General features: G+C 36.6%; 1 protein-coding gene across 2 annotated transcripts; it reads left to right on the forward strand.

The window, feature by feature from the left end:
* The first annotated feature begins 7539 nt into the window (after positions 1–7539).
* On the forward strand, positions 7540–26924 carry LOC127977372 (extracellular calcium-sensing receptor-like). Of its 2 annotated transcripts, XM_052582247.1 has the most exons (5): positions 7540–7833; positions 7946–8731; positions 8861–9082; positions 9339–9462; positions 10929–12052. In XM_052582247.1, the coding sequence occupies exons 1-5, from the start codon at positions 7540–7542 to the stop codon at positions 11840–11842; spliced, it is 2340 nt and encodes a 779-aa protein (XP_052438207.1). In that variant the 3' UTR covers positions 11843–12052. The 2 variants fall into 2 exon arrangements, with proteins under 2 accessions (XP_052438207.1, XP_052438208.1); XM_052582248.1 differs by lacking the exons at positions 7540–7833; positions 8861–9082; positions 9339–9462; positions 10929–12052 and adding exons at positions 24522–24743; positions 25029–25152; positions 25555–26924 and having other exon boundaries at positions 7863–8731.
* The last annotated feature ends 669 nt before the right edge of the window (positions 26925–27593 follow it).

The following is a 27593-nucleotide window of genomic DNA, read 5'->3' on the forward strand; positions in this document are numbered from 1 at the left end:
AGCTTAATTTGTGGAGGACGAAGAGAAAGCACCCATTTGGTAAATGAGCCAGTGAGAAATAATAACTTTTAAGTAGGGTCCAGTGCCTTTTCAATACTTTTAAAAGGTACCGGCGCCTAAACGGTGCCTGAACCAATACTTAAAAAAAAGAACCCCCCAAAAAACTATGGATAACTTTAAAGAACATTTAAAATATTTGAAATAAATCCATAGCTTTCACATTGGATGCTCTCATTTCCCAAGTTGTGCTTCCCTTAATTTAAGGCTAATAAATGTATTTCACAATCTGGGTCATTATTTAATACAAAACCACACATAATGTTTCTACTGTATTTCTGTCACTCACTCTGATATTTAGTTAAAATGAGTGCCGTCTCTCACTGTCTTTAATCAGTTCTGTGAATTAGCTACTGTATGCTCATTCTTTATAAAGTAGCAACAATGTTGTTGGTGCAAAAGTCTTATGGAAAAGAAAAAATAGCATTTTCACTCCAAAAAAAGGGTTTCAGTTATGTATATCTTTTGCTGTAGTGTGTCCGTAGGAAATATCAGTTTGCCATTAATTTAAATAATAATCTAGTGCAATTTTGAATGAAAAAGCAGTTTGACAATTGCAAAATGGATGTTTGGAAATGTAAACTGATATTTTCTACTGACACACTATAGCAAAATATATAAATAGCCGAACACCGAAAATACTAACGTGCCTAAGACTTTTGCACAGTAGCTAGTGTATGTATAAAGTACGTATGATTTAAATTTAAGTATATTTAAATAAGTGTAATTAAAGTATGCGTTCATATGTGTTAAGGGCTAGATTTTCGCTGGATGAAACGGCTGTTTAGTGATGAGCGGTGAACAACGAAAACTTTACAGTGGATGAGAAAGCGACTGCTCCCTCGTGACCTTTTGTAAACTGTAGCTATTTATGACAAAGAACTGCACAGATACAGATATTCTAACAATCTATAGATAAACACACACCTTGTGTCCTCTGTCTCTGTTTGAGCTCACGCTGCTCCTCTCGCGGTCTGCGGTTTGAAGAGCGCGCTGAAAGACGGGAGGAGACCGGTCTGACGCCGGTTTCATATGAAATGTAAGCGGACTGACTCTGAGGCGATCGGATACCGGTTCCATACCCAGCCCTACTTTTAAAAAACATATTTTTTGATAAACGAACCCAAAACTGGCTATGTCCTTGCTGGAGTGTGATGTGTCATGTGCAGGTGCGATGGATCGCGTACAAACCAATAGGGTGTCGGAATGGTATCGGTTTATACTTCTCATCCAACCACAATCAAATCCACTCCATCAGGGTGGCGCGATTTATCTGGATAAGTTTTTTTTTTTTTTTTTTTTTTTTTTTTAAATGATTACAAGCTGGAATGAAAACAAGCCGGAATGAAATAACAGTAACGAAGCTATTTTTAAAATGTAAGGAGTAGAAAGTACAGATACTTGCGTGAAAATGTAAGGAGTAGAAGTAAAAAGTCGGCTGAAAAATAATTAATCAAGTAAAGTATAGATACCCAAAATTTCTACTTAAGTACAGTAACGAAGTATTTGTACTTCGTTACTTGACACCTCTGGGCTGAGCTAACACACTGTGTGTACAGATGAGGCCTGTTAACATAGAATAAGTGATATATTAGTGTGTACTGTAAGAAACCTGGAAAAAAGTGTGTAATATGCACATTGTCATTTCAGGTACATTTTGACTATTGTTGTAAACTGTTTGTGCAGTTCTAAGACAATATGTTTTCTTTCTAGAGTGCCACTGTTACATTATTATTGCTAGTGTTTCAATATCTGAATTGTTCTGTCATATTGCACACAAGGAAAGACAACACATTTTACTTCATATTATCTTTATTTTGATGGTGAATAATTTGCTGCAGAATCAGAAGATATTCCAGCACTGTATTATTTATTTTAATTTTTTCAGTTTTTTTGTTGGCCCATATGCCTTAAAAGAAAAAGGAACAGAAACTCCTAATTGAATAAATAACAAACCCCACCTACAGTATATTTGTTGGTCCTGCATGTTAATTTCCAGTGGCAACATTTCTTGTACCAAAAGTAAGGTATTTCAACAGAGTTAGAAGAATCAAGGTTGTGTGTGTGTGTGTGTGTGTGTGTGTGTGTCTGTATGTCTGTGTGTGCAATATAAAGTGTAGTAAATAATATGGTAGTGGTGAAGAGATTACTGGAGGCAAGATGGAACAGGAGAAGAGGAACGGGTCCTGCTAGGAGGGAGGCAGAGTATTGTGGAGCATCACAAGTACCCAGGAGATCTCACCAGCTAGGCAGCTAAAAGAGACTGTCTGACCACTGTTACAACAGACCAAGAAGATTTCAAGCATAGAAATGTTAATTAATACCAAGCTTGCAGACATACCTGATGAGTTTATGGTTGGTGTCTATGTGCACCAGGTACTTGGGGTAAGGAACACTATACACTCTATGCATATTTGCATAGAGACATTTAAGGACTTGAGGTTTCACAATGTCGGCCCCAGAAGATGATCATAGTGGAGCTAATGTAAAAGAAAAAATAAGAGAGTTGCACAGTGAACATGAACATGCAATGGCTGCGATTTCCGCAATGAACCACAGATCTTACATGTATGTTCCAAGAGAAAAGCACATATTACCATATTGTGGCGACATGGAGAAAGATGACAGATCAGGTGCTGCATGCTAGACATCAGTATGACCAAGATCAAAATGATTTTGTTATGGTTTTGTTAAGGGGCACAGCCTTTAAAGAGGTCTGCCTTCGTAGTGTTACTGATGATGGGGTTATGTTTGAGTACCTCAGGGTACCTCAGGCGTTTAGAGACCTCAACTCCTGTACAGTTTTTATAGTCAAAAACAACTTCAGGGGGAAATATAAGAGATTTATCTCATGCTCTGTCACAAGCTCTCAGTTAATTTCTGAAATGTTCCCCTTATGCTATTTTGAATGAAATGGTGGTATTAAGAGATCAATTTGTTGAAGGGGTCCACGATCCATCACTTTAAAGGGAACTTCACAAATGTGTGCAAATTCACCCTAGGTGTACAATGATAGATGTGCGAGATAAAGCCCAGCTTTGGTTTGTTGAAGAACCATCAGCAAGTTCAAAAATGAGTAAGTCTCGCTGTTTTAGTAACATGACATGGTCCTCAAGGTGCAAGAAAGAAAAACTGTCACCTTAGTGGATGTTCTTGAAGTGGTAGCTGAGCAAGGCAAAGCAATAAGTGAACTGACTAGAGCTGTGTAAAATTTGGCTGCCAGGTGTGGCAGTATGAGGGAGGAGACCTCTAGGCCTAAGTCACAGTCAAGTCAAGTCACCTTTATTTATATAGCACTTTAAACAAAAAAGATTGCGTCAAAGCAACTGAACAACATTAATTAGGAAAAAAGTGTATTAATAATGCAAAATGAGAGTTAAAGGCAGTTCATCATTGAATCCAGTGATGTCATCATCTCAGTTCAGTTTAAATAGTATCTGTGAAATCATTTTCAATCAAGTCAACAATATTGCTGTAAATGAATTGTCCCAAACTAAGCAAGCCATAGGCGACATCAGCAAGGAACCAAAACTCCATCAGTGACAGAATGGAGAAAAAACATTGGAAGAAACCAGGCACAGTCAGGGGACCAGTTCTTCTCTGACCAGATGAAATCAGCAGTTAAATTCCAAGCTGCAGCCAAGTCAGATTGTGCAGAAGAATCATCTGTTTCCTGTAGTCTTGTCCCGGTGGTCATCTGAGACAAGGTCTTTACAGGGGATCGGTATCTGTGGCTCTAGTTGTCCTGGTCTCAGCTGTCTTTCAGAGCTGTAGAGGTCCTTTCTAGGTGCTGGTCCACCATCTGGTCTGGATACGTACTGTGGTAGGGTGACCTTAAGAGAGAAACAGACTAATATTAGCATGGATTCCAATCTTCTAATGATGTAGCAAGTACATCAGGTGTTATGGGAAGTGTTACCGGTTCCGGTTTACCTAATTAATGCAGACTAAAAATCCTTTAACGGATTTGGATATTAGAAGCATATTAGTATGTTATGTGTAAGCCAGGTTAAAGAGATGGGTCTCTAATCTAGATTTAAACTGCAAGAGAGTGTCTGCCTCCCAAACAATTTTAGACAGGTTATTCCAGAGTTTAGGTGCTAAATAGGAAAAGGATCTGCTGCCCGCGGTTGATTTTGATATTTTAGGTATTATCAAATTGCCTGAGTTTTAAGAACGCAGCGGACATGGAAGATTATAATGTAACAAGAGCTTGTTCAAATATTGAGGTGCTAAACCATTCATGGCTTTATAAGTAAAGCCAAGGTTCACTGAGGATGGACAGCCAATATGTTTCAAATGTCAAGTCGCTGGATATTTTGCTAAGAATTGCCCTCAATAGCAAAATATCTGACCAGTTGTTGCAATGTGCAGTTGGTACATGCCCTGTGGTAGAGCTTTCCATTTGTGGTGTCACCACTAAAGGCCTAATGGACATAGGAAGGTAAGCACAGTAACCAATATTTGTTTCAGAGACAATGTGTGTTACCTGGGTTACTTAGAGGTTGGAGTGAGCAATGGGAATCAAGATCTTGAATTGTGTCTTTCTAGTGGTCAAAGACATTTCTGGCCCTGAAAATGCAGTACCCTGCATAATAAGAATTAATATAATCAGCCAATGCAGACGGCTGGTCCAGGCAGAATTTGACACCACCTTAGCGAAAAATTTGATTCCGATTGGACATATGTTTGCCAGAAAGTACAGAAATGTACTATGAACAGAAAATACATTGTGCGTGTAGCTGGGAAATGGATGGAGCACATACCTGTGGAATCAGTTGTGACAACCATATCAGCTCATGTACCTAATGATTACTAATGACTGTCGGTCTGTGATTAAGGACCGATACTTTGTGAAGTTTGCTGATGATACGGTTATTGTCAGCTTATTGAACAATGAGGAAACTTCACACAGTTTGGTCATTGATCACTTTGTTACATGGTGTCAGGATGCTTTTCTTGAACTGAATGTCTCTAAGACCAAGGACATGTGTATTGATTGAATTAAGGTGAGCAGCAGCATCACTGGTTCTATGCAGAAAGGTCTGGAGGAACTTTATCAGAAGCAGATGTTAAGAAGGGTTGAATCTATCCTGTTAGATAAGATGTTAAGAAGGGTTGAATCTATCCTGTTAGATAATTGCCATCACTGAATTTCAGATGTTGCCATCGGGATTACGCTTTAAACTCCTAAAATTCAGAACCAACAGATATAAACACTCTTTTGTGCCTGCATCCATTCTGCTTCTTAATTCTATAAAGAATCACAGATAACTTAGTGATTTTCTATTTATTGATTGTTTATTGTTTTTATTATTTTAACCATAGGCAACTTTTGTATTGGTACTGTGTATGTGATTGTGTGTGATCTGTTATACTATCTGTTGCACAATGAATTGCCCCATTGGGGACAAATAAAGAATTTGAACTTGAACTTGAACTGATTAGCCTTCCTAATAACGTTCAGGGTTCAGACACACTCTGTTTAAATCTAGATTAAAAACACATCGCTTTTGCCAAGCATTCAAATAATGCATCTCCTAATTTGTGACTGCAGTTGTATCTGATCAAATGTGCAGTATTATTATTTAGCTTGGGTTAAGCTAATTAATTTTACTTGGTTGGAACAGCAGCTATGCTAATTATGTCTCTATTTGTTTCTCTGTTTTGTCACAGGATTTACATCAGCTCCAGTCTGGATCCAGAACACCTAAGAGATGATGCCAACCCCTCAGAGGACCTCAGATGATGCTTACCCTGAAACAACATACAGAACTACCAATTATTACTACAAGTGTGATTGCTAATGATTGTTAATAGAGTTCATCGTCTGGTTGACTACATCTTGTAGATTTGTTTTTCTGAAAATGTCTGTTATATGACCATAAACTGACAGTCACCTCTGATAAGCTACTACTAAATATTGTAGAAACTTAATTTTCTGTAAAGTTGCTTTGCAATTATTTGTATCATTAAAAGCACTATACAAATAAACTTGAATTGAATTGTATTTACCAACATGAATTCTACAAAGATGCCGTCGCTAGTGGGGTGAAAGGTGGTGGCGATTATAGGTGCCCATGGCTGAGGGGGGCCCCCTGGTGATCTCAACCTTCTGGCTGAGGCCAGCCTAAAAAGACAGTTGACAGCCCACTGCTGCGTGTCATCACACAAGCTGATCATTTTCACGTGTTTTTAAGACTAGCCACTTGCCAATTTAAACATTCAAAGGAGTTTAAAGCATTCAAACACAAGACGCGGAAAAGTTCAACTGAGTAGGCTAGCTGGTTACTCTCGCACTGTTTTTTTTTTTTTTAGTAGCTGACATTTTTACTTTTGGAGAATGGAGGTGAGGGCGGACATCAGGCTTTGCAGCAATTACCTGATAGATAGGCCTACATGTACAGTTCATTCAAAAGTCAAATACAGAATAAATACATTTGATTATAAATTAAAATGTGACGTTTCAATCTCTAATGATAATATATGGAATTTATGGCAAAGCTCCAATAAATAATACAACAGCGCCATCGTCCACACAGATTTTAGGTTTGATTATTAACTTGATGGATGTATTTTATTTTAAGGTTATTATTTATTTGTATTTTGACATATTCTTTAAATTAATTTATATATAGGACAAGTAGAGCATTTAGATCTTTATAGAATTAAAGTTGGACAAAAAAAGTACAATGATTGTAACTTTTTATTTATAATGTTTTATAATTGCATTTAGATAATCACGTCTGTGTAATTAAACAAAAGTGAGACATGACAAATCCTTTGCAAAATAAAAATAAAGTAAAAGCAAATATAAACCAAACATGCTTTGATTGTGACTCATTTATCTTGGGGTTGACAAGCGATCTAAAAAACCTGAAACTTTTATACACTTGAGGCACATTCTCTTATTGACTGAAGTTAAATCTTAACCACACCCTCTTAGGTTTCCCAGTGAAGAGTTATAACTTACAACAGCAGTGGCTGGTGGGTATATAAAACAAAGTGTAATAATGCTCAACTCACATTTTGAGTGGTTGCTTGCATAGCAGGAGAAATGAATGTTCATCTTTTACTGACAATGACACTATTGTGCATTACCAGTCTTTGTCCTGCTGTGTGTGGGATTAATTTAGGCACCTGCATCCTCCAAGGTGACCCTCAGCTCCCTGATCTGTTCGAGGATGGAGACTTCATTATTGGAGGGGCTTTCACAATTCATTACTACGTGAGAGCAGAGAAGTACACCTATACTAGAAGGCCACAACCACTAGTGTGCAGTGGAAGGTTTGTGTTTGATTCAACATTTAACACAATCCTTAACAGACCAGGGCATTTTTTTTTTTTTTTTTTTTTTTTTACTGATTGTGCTAACATTTCATTTGCATTATTTTATTTGTGGTTAAGTAAAATGAGTTAAAATAAGAAGCGAGCAAACCGTTTATTTTTAATAGGATGCAATTGTGTGTGTATTTCAACAGCATGGATTTAAGAGGGTTGCGACTGGCTCGTGTCTTGGAATTCACTGTTCAAGAGATCAACAACAGCTCCGATCTTTTACCGGGCGTCACTATAGGGTACCACATATATGACTCGTGTACTTCTGTGCCAATGGCGATTAAAGTAGCTTTGCAGCTTGCCAACGGACTAGATCCTGTATTTAACGACACTGATTCCTGTGCGAAATCTGCTGCAGTTCCCGCACTGGTCGGAGATTCCGCTTCCACGCCGGCTGTAAGCATTTCAAGACTTTTGGGTCCTCTTGGAGTTCCACAGGTGCTTGCGCAAAACGATAGTATTATTATAATGAAAAACATGCTGGTGCTGTATCACAATTTCTCTTTCTCTCGCTTTCTCTCTCTCAACACACACACACACACACATATAGGTGAGTCATTACGCAACATGTGCGTGTCTCAGTGACAAGCGGCAGCATCCTACTTTCTTCAGGACCATCCCCAGTGATCACCATCAAGCGGCAGCACTGGCACGGATGGTCAAGCACTTCGGATGGACGTGGATCGGAGCTGTGCGCAGTGATTCAGACTACGGGAACAATGGCATGGCATCATTCCTGAAAGCTGCGGAGCGGGAGGGAATCTGCGTGGAGTATTCTGAGGCCTACTACAGGACCCAGCCACGCAGTAAATTGAAAAGAGTGGCTGATGTTATTCGCAAATCATCGGCTCGCGTAATAGTTGCCTTCATGGCGGTAGGTGATATAAAATTTCTCTTAGAAGAGCTGAGCCAGCAGCCTCCTCCCCCGATGCAGTGGATCGGCAGCGAGGCGTGGGTTACAGACCCCCAAATGATGCGGTTTAATTTTTGTATTGGTGCTGTAGGTTTCGCAATTCCGCGGTCTGTTATCCCTGGTTTTCGTAATTTTCTACTTGACCTGTCTCCAGAACAAGCGCTTAAATTCCCCCTGCTGACAGAATTATGGGAAAGTTCATTCAGCTGTAGTCTAAAACGGCAGACAGGTTCTTCCACTGGAATGCCAGCGTGTTATGGCACGGAGGACCTGCGCGCTATACAGAACCCGTACACAGACACGTCCCAGTTGAGGATCAGTAACATGGTGTACAAAGCCACATATGCTATAGCGCATGCCCTCCATAGCATCATCTGCAACGAAAAACAATGTGACAAAAACATCAAAGTTGAGCACCGACGTGTAAGTTTGCTCATCGTGGAATAACTTAAAAAAGGAATTAGTGTTAATATAATAGTAGCTATACATTTAGCTTTGAATCTTACCATAAAATTGTAATGTTTATGTATTTATTTATTGTCCATCATGTAGGTTTTTGATCAACTCAAGCGAGTGAATTTTACTAAAAATAATTATCCCGTTTCATTCGACACCAATGGAGACCCTGTGGCCAGATATGAACTTGTGAACTGGCAACTTAAAGGAGATGGTTCTGTCGATTTTGTGACAGTGGGTCAATATGATGCATCCAAGCCTAAAGGCCAAGAATTCAGTCTGACCAGAGCTATCATTTGGTATGATAGCAGTGAAAAGGTACTTTTTATTTATTTATTTACTTTAAATATATTGTTTAAGTCTAGTCCCGTCATATACTTAGATTTAATAAATTAATGAAAAAAAAAAGAAACCAGACATACCAAAATATGAGAAATAAAAGCAGATTAATTCATTACGAAACATTTTGCCCCTTTATTTTAAACATCTAACCGAATCTGTCAGTTTTAGAACATTTGTACCCAAATATTTTTTTTTTTCTGACTCTGATGCTGTGTCTATCTGTCACCCGCAGGTGCCTGTGTCTGTGTGCAGTGATAGCTGTCTTCCAGGTACGAGGAAGGCGGTGAAAAATGGAAGACCTGTCTGCTGTTATGACTGCATTAACTGTGCAGACGGAGAGATCAGCAATGAGACAGGTATTTTTTTTTTTTTTTACATTATTCTTAAGAAATTAAAAACATTTAACTGATAAGTATGTGTCTAAAATAAAGAAAGGAATCATTAAAAAATCTCCTGAAATAATGTGCATAGGGCAAGTTAAATTTACACCATAAATTAAAAAAAATAAAAAGACATTGATGTAATTGGCTAACATATATGATATGCCAACGAGATCGGGTTGGATATGCCGCCTTTTATATATATAAACCAAATATATATATATATATATATATATATATATATATATATATATATATATATATATATATATATATATATATATATATATATAGACCAAAAGTTTGGAAACATTACTATTTTTAATGTTTTTTAAATAAGTTTCTTCTGCTCATCAAGCCTGCATTTATTTGATCAAAAATACAGAAAAAACTGTAATATTGTGAAATATTATTACAACTTAAAATAATAGTTTTACTATTTGAATATACTTTAAAAAAAAAAAATTATTCCTGTGATGCAAAGCTGAATTTTCAGCATCATTACTCCAGCCTTCAGTGTCACATGTAGCATCCAGTCTATCACATGATCATTTAGAAATCATTCTAATATTCAGATTTATTATGAGTGTTGGAAACAGTTCTGCTGTCTAATATATTTGATGAATAAAAGGTTAAAAAGAACTGCATTTATATAAAAAAAAAAAAAATCTAATAATATATATTCTAATAATATATTTTCTTTACTATCACTTTTTATCAATTTAACACATCCTTGCTGAATAAAAGTATTGATTTTATTTAAAAAGAAGAAAGAAAAAAATACTGACCTCAAATTACTGACCAGTAGTGTATATTGTTATTAAAAAATATTAATATTTTAAAACATATATAGCTTCTTCTTTTTTTTTTCTTTTTTTACTTTTATTCATCAAAGTATCCTAAAAAAGTATCACATGTTCTAAAAAAATATTAAGCAGCAGAACTGTTTCCAACTTTGATAATGAATCATCATATTAGAATGATTTCTAAAGGATCATGTGATAATGATCCTAAAGATTCAGCTTTGCATCACAGAAATAAATTATAATTTAAAGTATAATAAATTGAAAAACAGTTATTTTAAATTGTAATAATATATCACAATATTACTTTTTTTTCTGTATTTTTTATAAAATAAATGCAGGCTTAATGAGCAGAAGAAACTTCTTTCAAAAACCTTAAAAATAGTAATGTTTCCAAACTTTTGGTCTGTACTATATATATATATATATATATATATATATATATATATATATATATACACACATACATACATACACACACACACACACACACACACACGTTTTTGCATGATATCATTTACCCTTCTTTATCTACTGAGTTGGTCATTCTAAAAAAGTTTAGTCTGATAATCTGTAAGTTTCATTTTTTTTCCTGTGGTTCAGGAATGACTGTTATACACTGACTTTTTGATCTTTCAGATTCTTTAGATTGTCACGAATGCCTACCTGAGTATTGGCCTAATAATAAGAAGGACAAGTGTCTTCCTAAACCAGTGGAGTTTCTCTCCTGGGATGATATCCTTGGGATTATACTGGCTGCTTTCTCTGTTGCTGGCTCTTTAGTGGCTTTGAGCATAACTTTAGTGTTCTACAAAAACAGGACCTCTCCGATAGTAAAAGCCAACAACTCAGAACTAAGCTTCCTGCTTCTCTTCTCATTGACTCTGAGTTTCCTCTGTGCACTTACTTTTATTGGTCGTCCCACTGAATGGTCCTGTATGTTACGACACACAGCATTTGGAATCACTTTTGTCCTCTGTATCTCCTGTGTTCTGGGGAAGACAATAGTGGTGTTAATTGCCTTTAAAGCTACACTTCCAGGAAGTAATGTTATGAAATGGTTTGGGCCTCTTCAACAGAGACTCAGTGTTTTAGGCTTCACTCTTGTACAGGTACTTATATGTGTGCTTTGGTTAAAAATATCTCCACCTTTTCCTTATAACAATATGCATCAGTACAAAGAAAAGATAATTCTAGAATGCAGTCTAGGATCAGCAATAGGTTTATGGGCTGTACTGGGTTATATTGGCTTGTTAGCTTTCCTTTGCTTTGTTTTAGCTTTTCTTGCCCGAAAGCTGCCTGATAACTTCAATGAGGCTAAGTTCATCACATTCAGTATGGTCATCTTCTGTGCTGTATGGATCACATTTATTCCTTCTTATGTCAGCTCACCAGGTAAATTCACCGTAGCTGTGGAGATATTTGCTATCTTAGCTTCAAGCTTTGGTTTGATTCTATGCATTTTTGCTCCCAAGTGTTTCATTATTGTTTTTCGACCAGAGCAGAATACAAAAAAACATTTAATGGGCAAAGTACCGCCAAAAGCCCTCTGAAATTCACGCAATTGGCAACTGCTTAATATTAGATATCAGTCGTCCTTTAATATTAATGTACCGGTTTTTAAACCATTGATTTAGGCTAACTATTTTACATATTGATGCTATAAGTGCAAATATGTACTGTATACTCTGTATGTACTGTAATATATATTGTTGGAAAAAAAACATAGTTTGAAAAAGATAAAAGATCTGTTGTAAATCTCATGTTCAGTACTTATACACAGTTAAAAGTGCCACCTGAAGAAGCAAGATCAGAACAGAGTTCTGCAATGATGGTGCAATTTTGTAGACCAACCCAGAAGTCAGCTTCACCGTGATTACTTTGACAAAAAAGAAAAAAAAGTTGGATTTTTCAATTGGGTTTTGAATTACTGCAGAAAATAATCTCTGTGACCAACAAAACTTTTTATGATTAATATGTTTTGCCCATAATGATAATCTTGACAAATTAGTATATATATATTTTTTTTTTAATTATATATTTTTTTTTAAATAATGATGCTTTGATCCTTTTCACCTCAGATACTGATTCCAATACCTAGGGATCAGTATTGGCCCATACAGATACTGGTCCGTTATCATCGCCCTTATTATTATTATTATTATTATTATTATTATTAAATCAATGTACAATTTATATAACTCTGTGTGGAACTGATAATCACTCTTTAACAATCTTCTAAATACAGAATGCTTTGTTATAAAGAAAGAAAAATATCTAAATATGAAAATATATGTGTCTATTCCTATCTATCTATCTATCTATCTATCTCTCTCTCTCTCTCTCTCTCTCTCTCTCTCTCTCTCTATATATATATATATATATATATATATATATATATATATATATATATATATATATATATATATATATATATATATATATATTATTTTCTTTTTTTTTTACTGACTTATGCTATAAATGTTATAGGACTGCTATAAAACTGCTATAAATTACCTTTTTTCCCCCCATCAGTCTATACTCTATATACCATAATGGTAGAGTGAAAACATGTTTTTAACATCTTCGCAAATTTATAATATATATATATATATATATATATATATATATATATATATATATATATATATATATATATATATATATATATATATATTACATTGTGTAAGTATTCATACCCTTATCTGAGACAGCTGAAATCTAGCTCAGGTTCATTCATATTGCTTGTAAATGTTACTACTCATTAAAAAATGTTGGGTTAAAAATAACACCGAAAGTAACCCAACTATAGGTTAACATAGCACCTTCCTAAAGGTGGGAACTATTCATGATATTATTTTCATAAATGATATACACTGGTTTCAAATAAAGAATTGTTTATTTAAGTAGTACATCAATTTTAAAAACCTGTTTTAACTTTTAAATGACAAAAATACTCTATATTGGTGAGCCTAGTATTTAATATAAATATGCAAAATTATTTGCATGAATTCAAAATACACCAATGAACATGTAGAACCCATGGCAAATAAATAAAGTTCAAATATTCAAAATACATATTTAATTCAAAACAAATGTATGCATGCAATATACATAAATAAAAATACACATTAAATTCAAACAAAAATAGCTATGCACAAACAGTACAAATATTCATATGTACAAATATGTGCACATACGGTATACCAAAAAAAGGTGCACATATGGTTTACCAATTCGGAACCTACACAGGTTCACAATATAACACGTATTTAAAATACAGATGTGCACATGCAGTCCAGAAATATACAACCTAAAGATTTGTGCACATATACACAAATATGGACAGTGTTTTCTCTACTTCCTGTTGGCCTTCTTTAGCTAATCATAGCTCCATGTAGCTGTTTTTATTTTATATTTTTTCTCTATAATCTTTCTTACTATCACTGTCTGTTTGTTTGTTTTTTTAATTGTAAAATATAACTTAATTCACACCATATTTCTGATATTACCGACCAATCTTATCAGATTAATTTGATCGTTCACTCTTCCGTGACTGCAGCACACCTGCAAAGCGTTAGCACTCGTTAGCTTGTCATTAGCGTTTTCTTTTCCTACACTGCAGTTTTCCACAAGTTCATCAAACAACCGCAGTAAGAATATTTCATCAAGCACGGTGAGTAATGGCTTCTCCTACAATTGTTATTTGCACCTCTTGCCACATGTACAGTTTATCTATCTCTGTCGCTGATGAGGGATTCACATGTGATAAATGCAGGGAAATAGTTAGGCTGACAGAGAAGATTTCAGAATTAGAGACACGCATCCAAACTTTAATTGAGGACAGTAAGAATGTTAGGGCTCTAGATACGGCTTTGGATGCGTCTAGCTCAGGGATTCCTGTACATTGTCCGGTTCCAGCAGAGCCCCTGCAGCAGGGCAACTGGGTGACGGTGAGGCAGCGTAGTCGTGGGTCAAAACACCGCTCTTCTGTTCCGATCAAAACATTAAACAGGTTCTCCCCACTCAGTGATGCACCCACTGAGAAACCTGATGAATGTGCTCTAGTTATTGGTGATTCTATTGTACGGAACGTGAATATAGAGACACCAGCCACCATAGTCAAATGTTTACCGGGAGCCAGAGCGCCTGACATCTTGGCAAATTTAAAAGTGCTGGCTAATGCTAAACGTAAATACAGTAAGATTGTTATTCATGCCGGCGCTAATGATGTTCGACTTCGCCAGTCGGAGATCACTAAAAATAACTTTAAAGAGGTGTTTGAACTTGCAAGCACGATGTCAGACACTGTAATATGCTCTGGTCCCCTCCCTGCTTACCGTGGTGATGAGATGCATAGCAGATTGTCATCACTCAATGGCTGGATGTCTAAGTGGTGCCCACAGAATAACATAGGTTATATAGACAATTGGACGAGCTTTTGGGGCAGACCTGACCTGTTTAAAAGAGATGGTCTTCATCCCTCCTGGGGTGGCGCCACTCTTCTGTCTAGAAATATGGCAAATAGTCTTAGTGTTTATACTTGACTAACTGGGGCCCAGGTCAGGAAGCAGACAGACTGGCTAAACCGACCGTCTGCTAGCTGCCTCCCGTCACAGAGGTCAGTTAATTCTCAGCACATAGAGACTCTTTCACCTAGATATCACACTATAGAGACTGTGTCTGTTCCACGAACTAGAAAATACAAAAAACGTCCAAACCAAGTTAAGGTTAACAATTTAATTGAGGTTCAACAAATAAAAAACAAATGCAATATGGATAAACAAATGATAAAAATTGGCTTATTGAATATCAGATCCATTTCTACGAAAACACTTTTTGTAAATAATATGATAACTGATCATAATATAGATGTGCTCTGCTTGACAGAAACCTGGCTAAAACCTGATGATTACATTATTTTAATTGAGTCCACCCCCCAAGATTATTGTTATATACACGAGCCGCGTCTAAAAGGCAAAGGGGGAGGAGTTGCTTCAATTTATAACAACGTTTTCAGGATTTCTCAGAGGACAGGCTTCAAGTATAACTCGTTTGAAGTAATGGTGCTTCATATAACATTATCCAGAGAAACCAATGTTAATGATAAATCCCCTGTTATGTTTGTACTGGCTACTGTATACAGGCCACCAGGGCACCATACAGACTTTATTAAAGAGTTTGGTGATTTTACATCCGAGTTAGTTCTGGCTGCAGATAAAGTCTTAATAGTTGGTGATTTTAATATCCATGTCGATAATGAAAAAGATGTATTGGGATCAGCATTTATAGACATTCTGAACTCTATTGGTGTTAGACAACACGTTTCAGGACCTACTCATTGTCGAAATCATACTCTAGATTTAATACTGTCACATGGAATTGATGTTGATAGTGTTGAAATTATTCAGCCAAGTGATGATATCTCAGATCATTATTTAGTTCTGTGTAAACTTCATATAGCCAAAATTGTAAATTCTACTTCTTGTTACAAGTATCGAAGAACCATCACTTCTACCACAAAAGACTGCTTTTTAAGTTATCTTCCTGATGTATCCGAATTCCTTAGCATATCCAAAACCTCAGAACAACTTGATGATGTAACATAAACTATGGACTCTCTCTTTTCTAGCACTTTAAATACAGTTGCTCCTTTACGCTTAAGAAAGGTTAAGGAAAACAGTTTGACACCATGGTATAATGAGCATACTCGCACCCTAAAGAGAGCAGCCCGAAAAATGGAGCGCAGCTGGAGGAAAACAAAACTAGAGGTATTTCGTATTGCTTGGCGGGAAAGTAGCATATCCTACAGAAAAGCATTAAAAACTGCTAGATCTGATTACTTTTCTTCTCTTTTAGAGGAAAACAAACATAACCCCAGGTATTTATTCAATACAGTGGCTAAATTAACGAAAAATAAAGTCTCAACAAGTGTTGACATTTCCCAACACCACAGCAGTAATGACTTTATGAACTACTTTACTTCTAAAATCGATACTATTAGAGATAAAATTGCAACCATTCAGCCGTCAGCTACAGTTTCGCATCAGACAGTGCACTATAGACCCCCTGAGGAACAGTTCCACTCATTCTCTACTATAGGAGAGGAAGAATTGTATAAACTTGTTAAATCATCTAAACTTACAACATGTATGTTAGACCCTATACCATCTAAGCTCTTAAAAGAGGTGCTTCCAGAAGTCATAGGTCCTCTTCTGACTATTATTAATTCCTCATTGTCATTAGGATATGTCCCCAAAACCTTCAAACTGGCTGTTATTAAGCCTCTCATAAAAAAGCCACAACTTGACCCCAGAGAACTAGTTAATTATAGACCAATCTCGAATCTCCCTTTTCTGTCCAAGATACTAGAAAAGGTGGTATCCTCAGAATTATATTCCTTCTTAGAGAAAAATGGTATATGTGAGGATTTCCAGTCAGGATTTAGACCGTATCATAGTACTGAAACTGCTCTCCTTAGAGTTACAAATGATCTGCTCTTATCATCTGATCGTGGGTGTATCTCTCTATTAGTTTTATTGGATCTTAGTGCTGCGTTTGACACAATTGACCACAACATTCTTTTGCATAGACTTGAACACTTTGTTGGCATCAGTGGAAGTGCATTAGCATGGTTTAAATCGTACTTATATGACCGCCATCAGTTCGTAGCAGTGAATGAAGATGTATCATATCGATCACAAGTGCAGTATGGAGTACCTCAAGGCTCAGTTCTAGGGCCGCTACTCTTCACGCTTTATATGTTACCCTTGGGAGATATCATCAGGAAACATGGTGTTAGCTTTCACTGTTATGCTGATGATACGCAGCTCTATATTTCCTCGCAGCCCGGTGAAACACACCAATTTGAAAAACTAATGGAATGCATAGTCGATATAAAAAATTGGATGACGAGTAATTTCTTACTGCTAAATTCAGAAAAAACAGAGGTGTTAATCATAGGGCCTAAAAACTCTACTTGTAATAACCTAGAACACTGTCTAAGACTTGATGGTTGCTCTGTCAATTCTTCGTCATCAGTTAGGAACCTAGGTGTGCTACTTGATCGCAATCTTTCCTTAGAAAGCCACGTTTCTAGCATTTGTAAAACTGCATTTTTCCATCTCAAAAATATATCTAAATTACGGCCTATGCTCTCAATGTCAAATGCAGAAATGTTAATCCATGCATTTATGACTTCAAGGTTAGACTATTGTAATGCTTTATTGGGTGGTTGTTCTGCACGCTTGGTAAACAAACTACAGCTAGTCCAAAATGCAGCAGCAAGAGTTCTTACTAGAACCAGGAAGTATGACCATATTAGCCCGGTCCTGTCCACACTGCACTGGCTCCCTATCAAACATCGTATAGATTTTAAAATATTGCTTATTACTTATAAAGCCCTGAATGGTTTAGCACCTCAGTATTTGAATGAGCTCCTTTTACATTATACTCCTCTACGTCCGCTACGTTCTCAAAACTCAGGCAATTTGATAATACCTAGAATATCAAAATCAACTGCGGGCGGCAGATCCTTTTCCTATTTGGCGCCTAAACTCTGGAATAACCTACCTAACATTGTTCGGGAGACAGACACACTCTTGCAGTTTAAATCTAGATTAAAGACCCATCTCTTTAACCTGGCATACACATAACATACTAATATGCTTTTAATATCCAAATCCGTTAAAGGATTTTTAGGCTGCATTAATTAGGTAAACTGGAACCGGAACACTTCACATAACACCGTACTTTTCTACATCATTAGAAGAATGGCATCTACGCTAATATTTGTCTGTTTCTCTCTTGTTCCGAGGTCACCGTGGCCACCAGATCCAGTCTGTGTCCAGATCAGAGGGTCACTGCAGTCACCCGGATCCAGTACGTATCCAGACCAGATGGTGGATCAGCACCTAGAAAGGACCTCTACTGCCCTGAAAGACAGCGGAGACCAGGACAACTAGAGCCCCAGATACAGATCCCCTGTAAAGACCTTGTCTCAGAGGAGCACCAGGACAAGACCACAGGAAACAGATGATTCTTCTGCACAATCTGACTTTGCTGCAGTCTGGAATTGAACTACTGGTTCCGTCTGGTCAGAGGAGAACTGGCCCCCCAACTGAGCCTGGTTTCTCCCAAGGTTTTTTTCTCCATTCTGTCACCGATGGAGTTTCGGTTCCTTGCCGCTGTCGCCTCTGGCTTGCTTAGTTGGGATCACTTCATCTACAGCGATATCATTGACTTGATTGCAAATTAAAACAGACACTATTTCAACTGAACAGAGATGACATAACTGAATTCAATGATGAACTGCCTTTAACTATCATTTTGCATTATTGAGACACTGTTTTCCAAATGAATGTTATTCAGTGCTTTGGCGCAATGTATTTTGTTTAAAGCACTATATAAATAAAGGTGATTGATTGATTGATTGATTGATATAGTTGTATAAAGTCAAATCACAAATGTGCACATTCAGTATACCAGTTGAAAAACTACACAAATGTGTACACCAAGGACATACCTTTATTACACTTCAAGAAATAAACATGTCCTTAATAAAAAAGGCTACATTGTACACCATATGCATTGTGTTATAAACACCTTAAGGGGGGGGATATGCTCATTTTCACTCAATATCCTGTTAATCTTGAGTACCTATAGAGTAGTACTGCATCCTTCATAACTCCAAAAAGTCTTTAGTTTTATTATATTTATAAGAGAAAGATAGTCTGTACCGATTTTTTGCGGAAAAACACTAGCGCCTGGAGGCGTGACGTGTGGGCGGAGCTAAAGAATCACGAGCGTGAGTAGGCTTTTGCATGGAGAGCGTCTGTGACATTACCGTGAGGAAAAAAACATCCCAAAAAAAACACGGATAACAGTCAGATTCGGCGTATATTTATGATCCAGAATCAGATTCTGTCCGCCTCCCATGCCGGAGACACGGGTCCGAGCCCCGCTTAGAGCGAGTGCGAGGAGCGTCAGAGAGGACCCGGGAGAGAGGGGTTACACAAGAGCAGCATCAGCAACGACGTCTCTATTTGGTATGTATTGAAACTGTATATATTTGTTTAGCGGTTTTGGAAAATGACTAAGTTCCACTTTATGTCGTCTTTTTTTGTTTTTTAAGCTGTACATGTGGAAAGTGCAGTTTGATGACAACATCGCATGTTGTTTACTTTATGTGCTTACGCGCCGATAGCTAAGTTAACAACACAGAGATATTTGAAGCAGTTTTACTCACTGCCTTCAGTTCCAACACACGATTGTGACCCTTTTTCGTTGGGACTGCATTATCCTTAATAAATAAACGATCCGGCGTCAAACTGGGCCTTGTTTGTAAAACAAGCATCTTCGAAATGCAGGGAACAAACACAAACACTTGCACTACTCCGTTGATGCTCTGTAAAAATAAACTCTATCAACTGGTCCCTTAATGCTGGTTTTTTTTTTTTTTTTTTTGGTAATCTGTGCAGGGTTGTCTTGCCTTGGCAACCAAAAACACACTTCTTTTGTGACAATTCGGTCTCTTGCTCTGATCAGTGAATGTCTCTGCTCTGATCAGTGAATGTCTCGTCTCTGCTCCACAGGAGCGCGCGCTCTTCCGGGAGAAGTGCCCTTAGGACCCATATAAGGAAATTACGTTCCATCTAACGTCACACAGACCCATACTCGAAAAAAACTTCCCGAAACTTATGACAAACTGGAAGAGGTATTTTTGGAACATTTTTGAAACTTTGTCCATGTTAAGCATGGGAATCCAACTCTTTAACAGTGTAAAAAACTCAGTATGCATGAAATAGCATTTCACCCCCCCTTTAAAAGGATACTTGTACACCCCAAAATGACAATTTCTGCTATTAATCACCCTCATGTCTTTTCATCTTCAAAACACAAATTAAGGTATTTTTGATGATATCTGACAGTTCTATGAATCTCCCTTAGACAGCAAGAGTCCTTACACGATCAACGTCCAGAAAGGTAGCAAGGAGATCAGTAAAATAATCCATGTGTCATCAGGGGTTCAAAAGGTTTTTTACGAAGTTATGAAAATACTTTTTTATATGCAAAATATATGATTAAAAAAAATGACTTTAATCAACAATACTTCTCCATGCAAACAGCGTATGATGTTGTTGTTTCAGAGACAATGTGTGTTACCTGGGTTACTTAGAGGTTGGAGTGAGCAATGGGAATCAAGATCTTGAATTGTGTCTTTCTAGTGGTCAAAGAAATTTCTGGCCCTGAAAATGCAGTACCCTGCATCATAAGAATTAATATAATCAGCCAATGCAGACGGATGGTCCAGGCAGAATTTGATAACACCTAAGCGAAAAAATTTGATTCCGATTGGACATATGTTTTCCAGAAAGTACAGAAATGTACTATGAACAGAAAATACATTGTGCGTGTAGCTCCGAAATGGATGGAGCACATACCTGTGGAATCAGTTGTGACAATCATATCAGCTCATGTACCTAATGATTACTAATGACTGTCGGTCTGTGATTAAGGACCGATACTTTGTGAAGTTTGCTGATGATACGGTTATTGTCAGCTTATTGGACAATGAGGAAACTTCACACAGTTTGGTCATTGATCACTTTGTTACATGGTGTCAGGATGCTTTTCTTGAACTGAATGTCTCTAAGACCAAGGACATGTGTATTGATTGTAGGTGCAATATCACTAACACTGGAAAAACTAGTATAAATGGTCAGGAAATAGAGGTTGTTACAGAGTATAAGTGCCTAGGATGCATTATTGATGATAAGTTGTGCTTTGACTCAAATACCAGTTTGCTTTGCAAGAAAGGCCAGCAGCGCCTGTATTGCCTGAGGAAGCTGGCAAAGTTTAATGTGGATAAGACCCTGTTGACCCTTTTTTATAGGTCTTTTGTTGAGTCAGTTGTTACCTTCTCCTTAATCTGTATGGGTCCATCACTGTAAAACAGAAAAACTCCCTTTCGAGGTTAATTAAGGTGAGCAGCAGCATCACTGGTTCTATGCAGAAAGGTCTGGAGGAACTTTATCAGAAGCAGATGTTAAGAAGGGTTGAATCTATCCTGTTAGATAATTGCCATCACCGAATTTCAGATGTTGTCATCGGGATTACGCTTTAAACTCCTAAAATTCAGAACCAACAGATATAAACACTCTTTTGTGCCTGCATCCATTCTGCTTCTTAATTTTATAAAGAATCACAGATAACTTAGTGATTTTCTATTTATTGATTGTTTATTGTTTTTATTATTTTAACCATAGGCAACTTTTGTATTGGTACTGTGTGTGTGATTGTGTGTGATCTGTTATACTATCTGTTGCACAATGAATTGCCCCATTGGGGACAAATAAAGAATTTAAACTTGAACTTGAACTTGAACTGATTAGCCTTCCTAATAACGTTCGGGGTTCAGACACACTCTCTCTGTTTAAATCTAGATTAAAAACACATCACTTTTGCCAAGCATTCACATAATGTATCTCCTAATTTGTGACTGCAGTTGTATCTGATCAAATGCGCAGTATTATTATTTAGCTTGGGTTAAGCTAATTAATTTTACTTGGTTGGAACAGCAGCTATGCTAATTATGTCTCTATTTGTTTCTCTGTTTTGTCACAGGATTTACATCAGCTCCAGTCTGGATCCAGAACACCTAAGAGATGATGCCAACCCCTCAGAGGACCTCAGATGATGCTTACCCTGAAACAACATACAGAACTACCAATTATTACTACAGGGCGGACATCAGGCTTTGCAGCAATCACCTGATAGATAGGCCTACATGTATAGTTAATTCATTCAAAAGTCAAATACAGAATAAATACATTTGATTGGTAAGCCAAATTAAAAAGTGACGTTTCAATCTCTAATGATAATATATGGAATTTACGGCAAAGCTCCAATAAATAATACAACAGCGCCATCGTCCACACAGATTTTAGGTTTGATTATTAACTTGATGGATGTATTTTATTTTAAGGTTATTATTTATTTGTATTTTGACATATTCTTTAAATTAATTTAGACATAGGACAAGTAGAGCATTTAGATCTTTATAGAATTAAAGTTGGACAAAAAAGTACAATGATTGTAACTTTTTATTTATAATGTTTTATAATTGCATTTAGATAATCACGTCTGTGTAATTAAACAAAAGTGAGACATGACAAATCCTTTGCAAAATAAAAATAAAGTAAAAGCAAATATAAAACAAACATGCTTTGATTGTGACTCATTTATCTTGGGGTTGACAAGCGATCTAAAAAACCTGAAACTTTTATACACTTGAGGCACATTCTCTCATTGACTGAAGTTAAATCTTAACCACACCCTCTTAGGTTTCCCAGTGAAGAGTTATAACTTACAACAGCAGTGGCTGGTGGGTATATAAAACAAAGTGTAATAATGCTCAGCTCACATTTTGAGTGGTTGCTTGTATAGCAGGAGAAATGAATGTTCATCTTTTACTGACAATGACACTATTGTGCATTATCAGTCTTTGTCCTGCTGTGTGTGGGATTAATTTAGGCACCTGCATCCTCCAAGGTGACCCTCAGCTCCCTGATCTGTTCGAGGATGGAGACTTCATTATTGGAGGGGCTTTCACAATTCATTACTACGTGAGAGCAGAGAAGTACACCTATACTAGAAGGCCACAACCACTAGTGTGCAGTGGAAGGTTTGTGTTTGATTCAACATTTAACACAATCCTTAACAGACCAGGGCATTTTTATTTTTATTTTTTTTATTTTATTTTTTTTATTGATTGTGCTAAAATTGCATTTGCATTATTTTATTTGTGGTTAAGTAAAATGAGTTAAAATAAGAAGCAAGCAAACCGTTTATTTTTAATAGGATGCAATTGTGTGTGTATTTCAACAGCATGGATTTAAGAGGGTTGCGACTGGCTCGTGCCTTGGAATTCACTGTCCAAGAGATAAACAACAGCTCCGATCTTTTACCGGGCGTCACTATAGGGTACCACATATATGACTCGTGTGCTTCTGTGCCAATGGCGATTAAAGTAGCTTTGCAGCTTGCCAACGGACTAGATCCTGTATTTAACGACACTGATTCCTGTGCGAAATCTGCTGCAGTTCCCGCACTGGTCGGAGATTCCGCTTCCACGCCGGCTGTAAGCATTTCAAGACTTTTGGGTCCTCTTGGAGTTCCACAGGTGCTTGCGCAAAACGATAGTATTATTATAATGAAAAACATGCTGGTGCTGTATCACAATTTCTCTTTCTCTCGCTTTCTCTCTCTCAACACACACACACACACACACACACACACACACACACACACACATAGGTGAGTCATTACGCAACGTGCGCGTGTCTCAGTGACAAGCGGCAGCATCCTACTTTTTTCAGGACCATCCCCAGTGATCACCATCAAGCGGCAGCACTGGCACGCATGGTCAAGCACTTCGGATGGACGTGGATCGGAGCTGTGCGCAGTGATTCAGACTACGGGAACAATGGCATGGCATCATTCCTGAAAGCTGCGGAGCAGGAGGGAATCTGCGTGGAGTATTCTGAGGCCTACTACAGGACCCAGCCACGCAGTAAATTGAAAAGGGTGGCTGATGTTATTCGCAAGTCATCGGCTCGCGTAATAGTTGCCTTCATGGGCGCAGGTGATATAAAATTTCTCTTAGAAGAGCTGAGCCAGCAGCCTCCTCCCCCGATGCAGTGGATCGGCAGCGAGGCGTGGGTTACAGACCCCCAAATGATGCGGTTTAATTTTTGTATTGGTGCTGTAGGTTTCGCAATTCCGCGGTCTGTTATCCCTGGTTTTCGTAATTTTCTACTTGACCTGTCTCCAGAACAAGCGCTTAAATTCCCCCTGCTGACAGAATTATGGGAAAGTTCATTCAGCTGTAGTCTAAAACGTCAGACAGGTTCTTCCACTGGAATGCCAGAGTGTTATGGCACGGAGGACCTGCGCGCTATACAGAACCCGTACACAGACACGTCCCAGTTGAGGATCAGTAACATGGTGTACAAAGCCACATATGCTATAGCGCATGCCCTCCATAGCATCATCTGTAACGAAAAACAATGTGACAAAAACATCAAAGTTGAGCACCGACGTGTAAGTTTGCTCATCGTGGAATAACTTAAAAAAGGAATTAGTGTTAATATAATAGTAGCTATACATTTAGCTTTGAATCTTACCATAAAATTGTAATGTTTATGTATTTATTTATTGTCCATCATGTAGGTTTTTGATCAACTCAAGCGAGTGAATTTTACTAAAAATAATTATCCCGTTTCATTCGACACCAATGGAGACCCTGTGGCCAGATATGAACTTGTGAACTGGCAACTTCAAGGAGATGGTTCTGTCGATTTTGTGACAGTGGGTCAATATGATGCATCCAAGCCTAAAGGCCAAGAATTCAGTCTGAACAGAGCTATCATTTGGTATGATAGCAGTGAAAAGGTACTTTTTATTCATTTATTTTAAATATATTTTTTTTAAGTCTATTGATATAAATATATAATAATTTTCCCGTTATATACTTAGATTTAATAAATTAATGAAAAATCATTAAAACCAATATATACCAGACATACCAAAATATGAGAAATAAAAGCAGATTAATTCATTATGAAACATTTTGCCCCTTTATTTTAAACATCTAACCGAATCTGTCAGTTTTAGAACATTTGTACCCAAATATTTTTTTTTTCTGACTCTGATGCTGTGTCTATCTGTCACCCGCAGGTGCCTGTGTCTGTGTGCAGTGATAGCTGTCTTCCAGGTACGAGGAAGGCGGTGAAAAAAGGAAGACCTGTCTGCTGTTATGACTGCATTAACTGTGCAGACGGAGAGATCAGCAATGAGACAGGTATTTTTATTTTATTTTATTTTTTACATTATTCTTAAGAAATTAAAAACATTTAACTGATAAGTATGTGTCTAAAATAAAGAAAGGAAAGTTTGGAAACATTACTATTTTTAATGTTTTTTAAAGAAGTTCCTTCTGCTCATCAAGCCTGCATATATATATATATATATATATATATATATATATATATATATATATATATATATATATATATATATATATATATATATATATATACATACATACACACACACACACACACGTTTTTGCATGATATCATTTACCCTTCTTTATCTACTGAGTTGGTCATTCTAAAAAAGTTTAGTCTGATAATCTGTAAGTTTCATTTTTTTTCCTGTGGTTCAGGAATGACTGTTATACACTGATTTCTTGATCTTTCAGATTCTTTAGATTGTCACGAATGCCTACCTGAGTATTGGCCCAATAATGAGAAGGACAAGTGTCTTCCTAAACCAGTGGAGTTTCTCTCCTGGGATGATATCCTTGGGATTATACTGGCTGCTTTCTCTGTTGCTGGCTCTTTAGTGGCTTTGAGCATAACTTTAGTGTTCTACAAAAACAGGGCCTCTCCCATAGTAAAAGCCAACAACTCAGAACTAAGCTTCCTGCTTCTCTTCTCATTGACTCTGAGTTTCCTATGTTCACTTACTTTTATTGGTCGTCCCACTGAATGGTCCTGTATGTTACGACACACAGCATTTGGAATCACTTTTGTCCTCTGTATCTCCTGTGTTCTGGGGAAGACAATAGTGGTGTTAATTGCCTTTAAAGCTACACTTCCAGGAAGTAATGTTATGAAATGGTTTGGGCCTCTTCAACAGAGACTCAGTGTTTTAGGCTTCACTCTTGTACAGGTACTTATATGTGTGCTTTGGTTAAAAATATCTCCACCCTTTCCTTATAACAATATGTATCAGTACAAAGAAAAGATAATTCTAGAATGCAGTCTAGGATCAGCAATAGGTTTCTGGGCTGTACTGGGTTATATTGGCTTGTTAGCTTTCCTTTGCTTTGTTTTAGCTTTTCTTGCCCGAAAGCTGCCTGATAACTTCAATGAGGCTAAGTTCATCACATTCAGTATGCTCATCTTCTGTGCTGTATGGATCACATTTATTCCTTCTTATGTCAGCTCACCAGGTAAATTCACCGTAGCTGTGGAGATATTTGCTATCTTAGCTTCAAGCTTTGGTTTGATTCTATGCATTTTTGCTCCCAAGTGTTTCATTATTGTTTTTCGACCAGAGCAGAATACAAAAAAACATTTAATGGGCAAAGTACCTTCAAAAGCCCTCTGAAATTCACGCAATTGGCAACTGCTTAATATTAGATATCAGTCGTCCTTTGATATTAATGTACCGGTTTTTAAACCATTGATGTAGGCTAACTATTTTACATATTGATGCTATAAGTGCAAATATGTTCTGTATACTCTGTATGTACTGTAATATATATTGTTGGAAAAAACAATAGTTTGAAAAAGATAAAAGATCTGTTGTAAATCTCATGTTCAGTACTTATATACACAGTTAAAAGTGCCACCTGAAGAAGCAAGATCAGAACAGAGTTCTGCAATGATCGTGCAATTTTGTAAACCAACCCAGAAGTCAGCTTCACCGTGATTACTTTGACAAAAAAAAAAAAAAAAACAGTAGGATTTTTCAATTGGGTTTTGAATTACTGCAGAAAATAATCTCTGTGACCAACAAAACTTTTTATGATTAATACGTTTTGCCCACGTTTTTTATAAAGAAAGAAAAATATCTAAATATGAAAATATATATGTCTATTCCTATCTATCTATCTATCTATCTATCTATCTATCTATCTATCTATCTATCTATCTATCTATCTATCTATCTATCTATCTAGTTCTTTTTTTTCTGACTTAAGCTATAAATTACTGCTATAAATGTTATAGGACTGCTATAAAACTGCTATAAATGACCCCCCCCCCCCCCATCAGTCTATACTCTATATAACATAATGATAGAGTGAAAACATGTTTTTAACATCTTTGCAAATTCATATATATATATATATATATATATATATATATATATATATATATATATATATATATATATATATATATATATATTACATTGTGTAAGTATTCATACCCTTATCTGAGACAGCTGAAATTTAGGATCAGGATCATTCATATTGTTTGTAAATGTTACTACTCATTAAAAAATGTTGGGTTAAAAATAACACCACAAGTAACCCAACTATGGGTTAACATACAGGGAACTATTCATGAAATTATTTTCATAAATGATATACACTGGTTTCAAATAAATAATTGTTTATTTAAGCAGTACATCAATAAATCTCTTTTAAAAACCTGTTTTAAGTTTTAAATTACAAAAATACTCAATATTGGTGAGCCTAGTATTTAATATAAATATGCAAAATTATTT

This window comes from Carassius gibelio, chromosome B18 (genome assembly GCF_023724105.1).
Source record: "Carassius gibelio isolate Cgi1373 ecotype wild population from Czech Republic chromosome B18, carGib1.2-hapl.c, whole genome shotgun sequence".
Lineage (NCBI taxonomy): Eukaryota > Metazoa > Chordata > Actinopteri > Cypriniformes > Cyprinidae > Carassius > Carassius gibelio.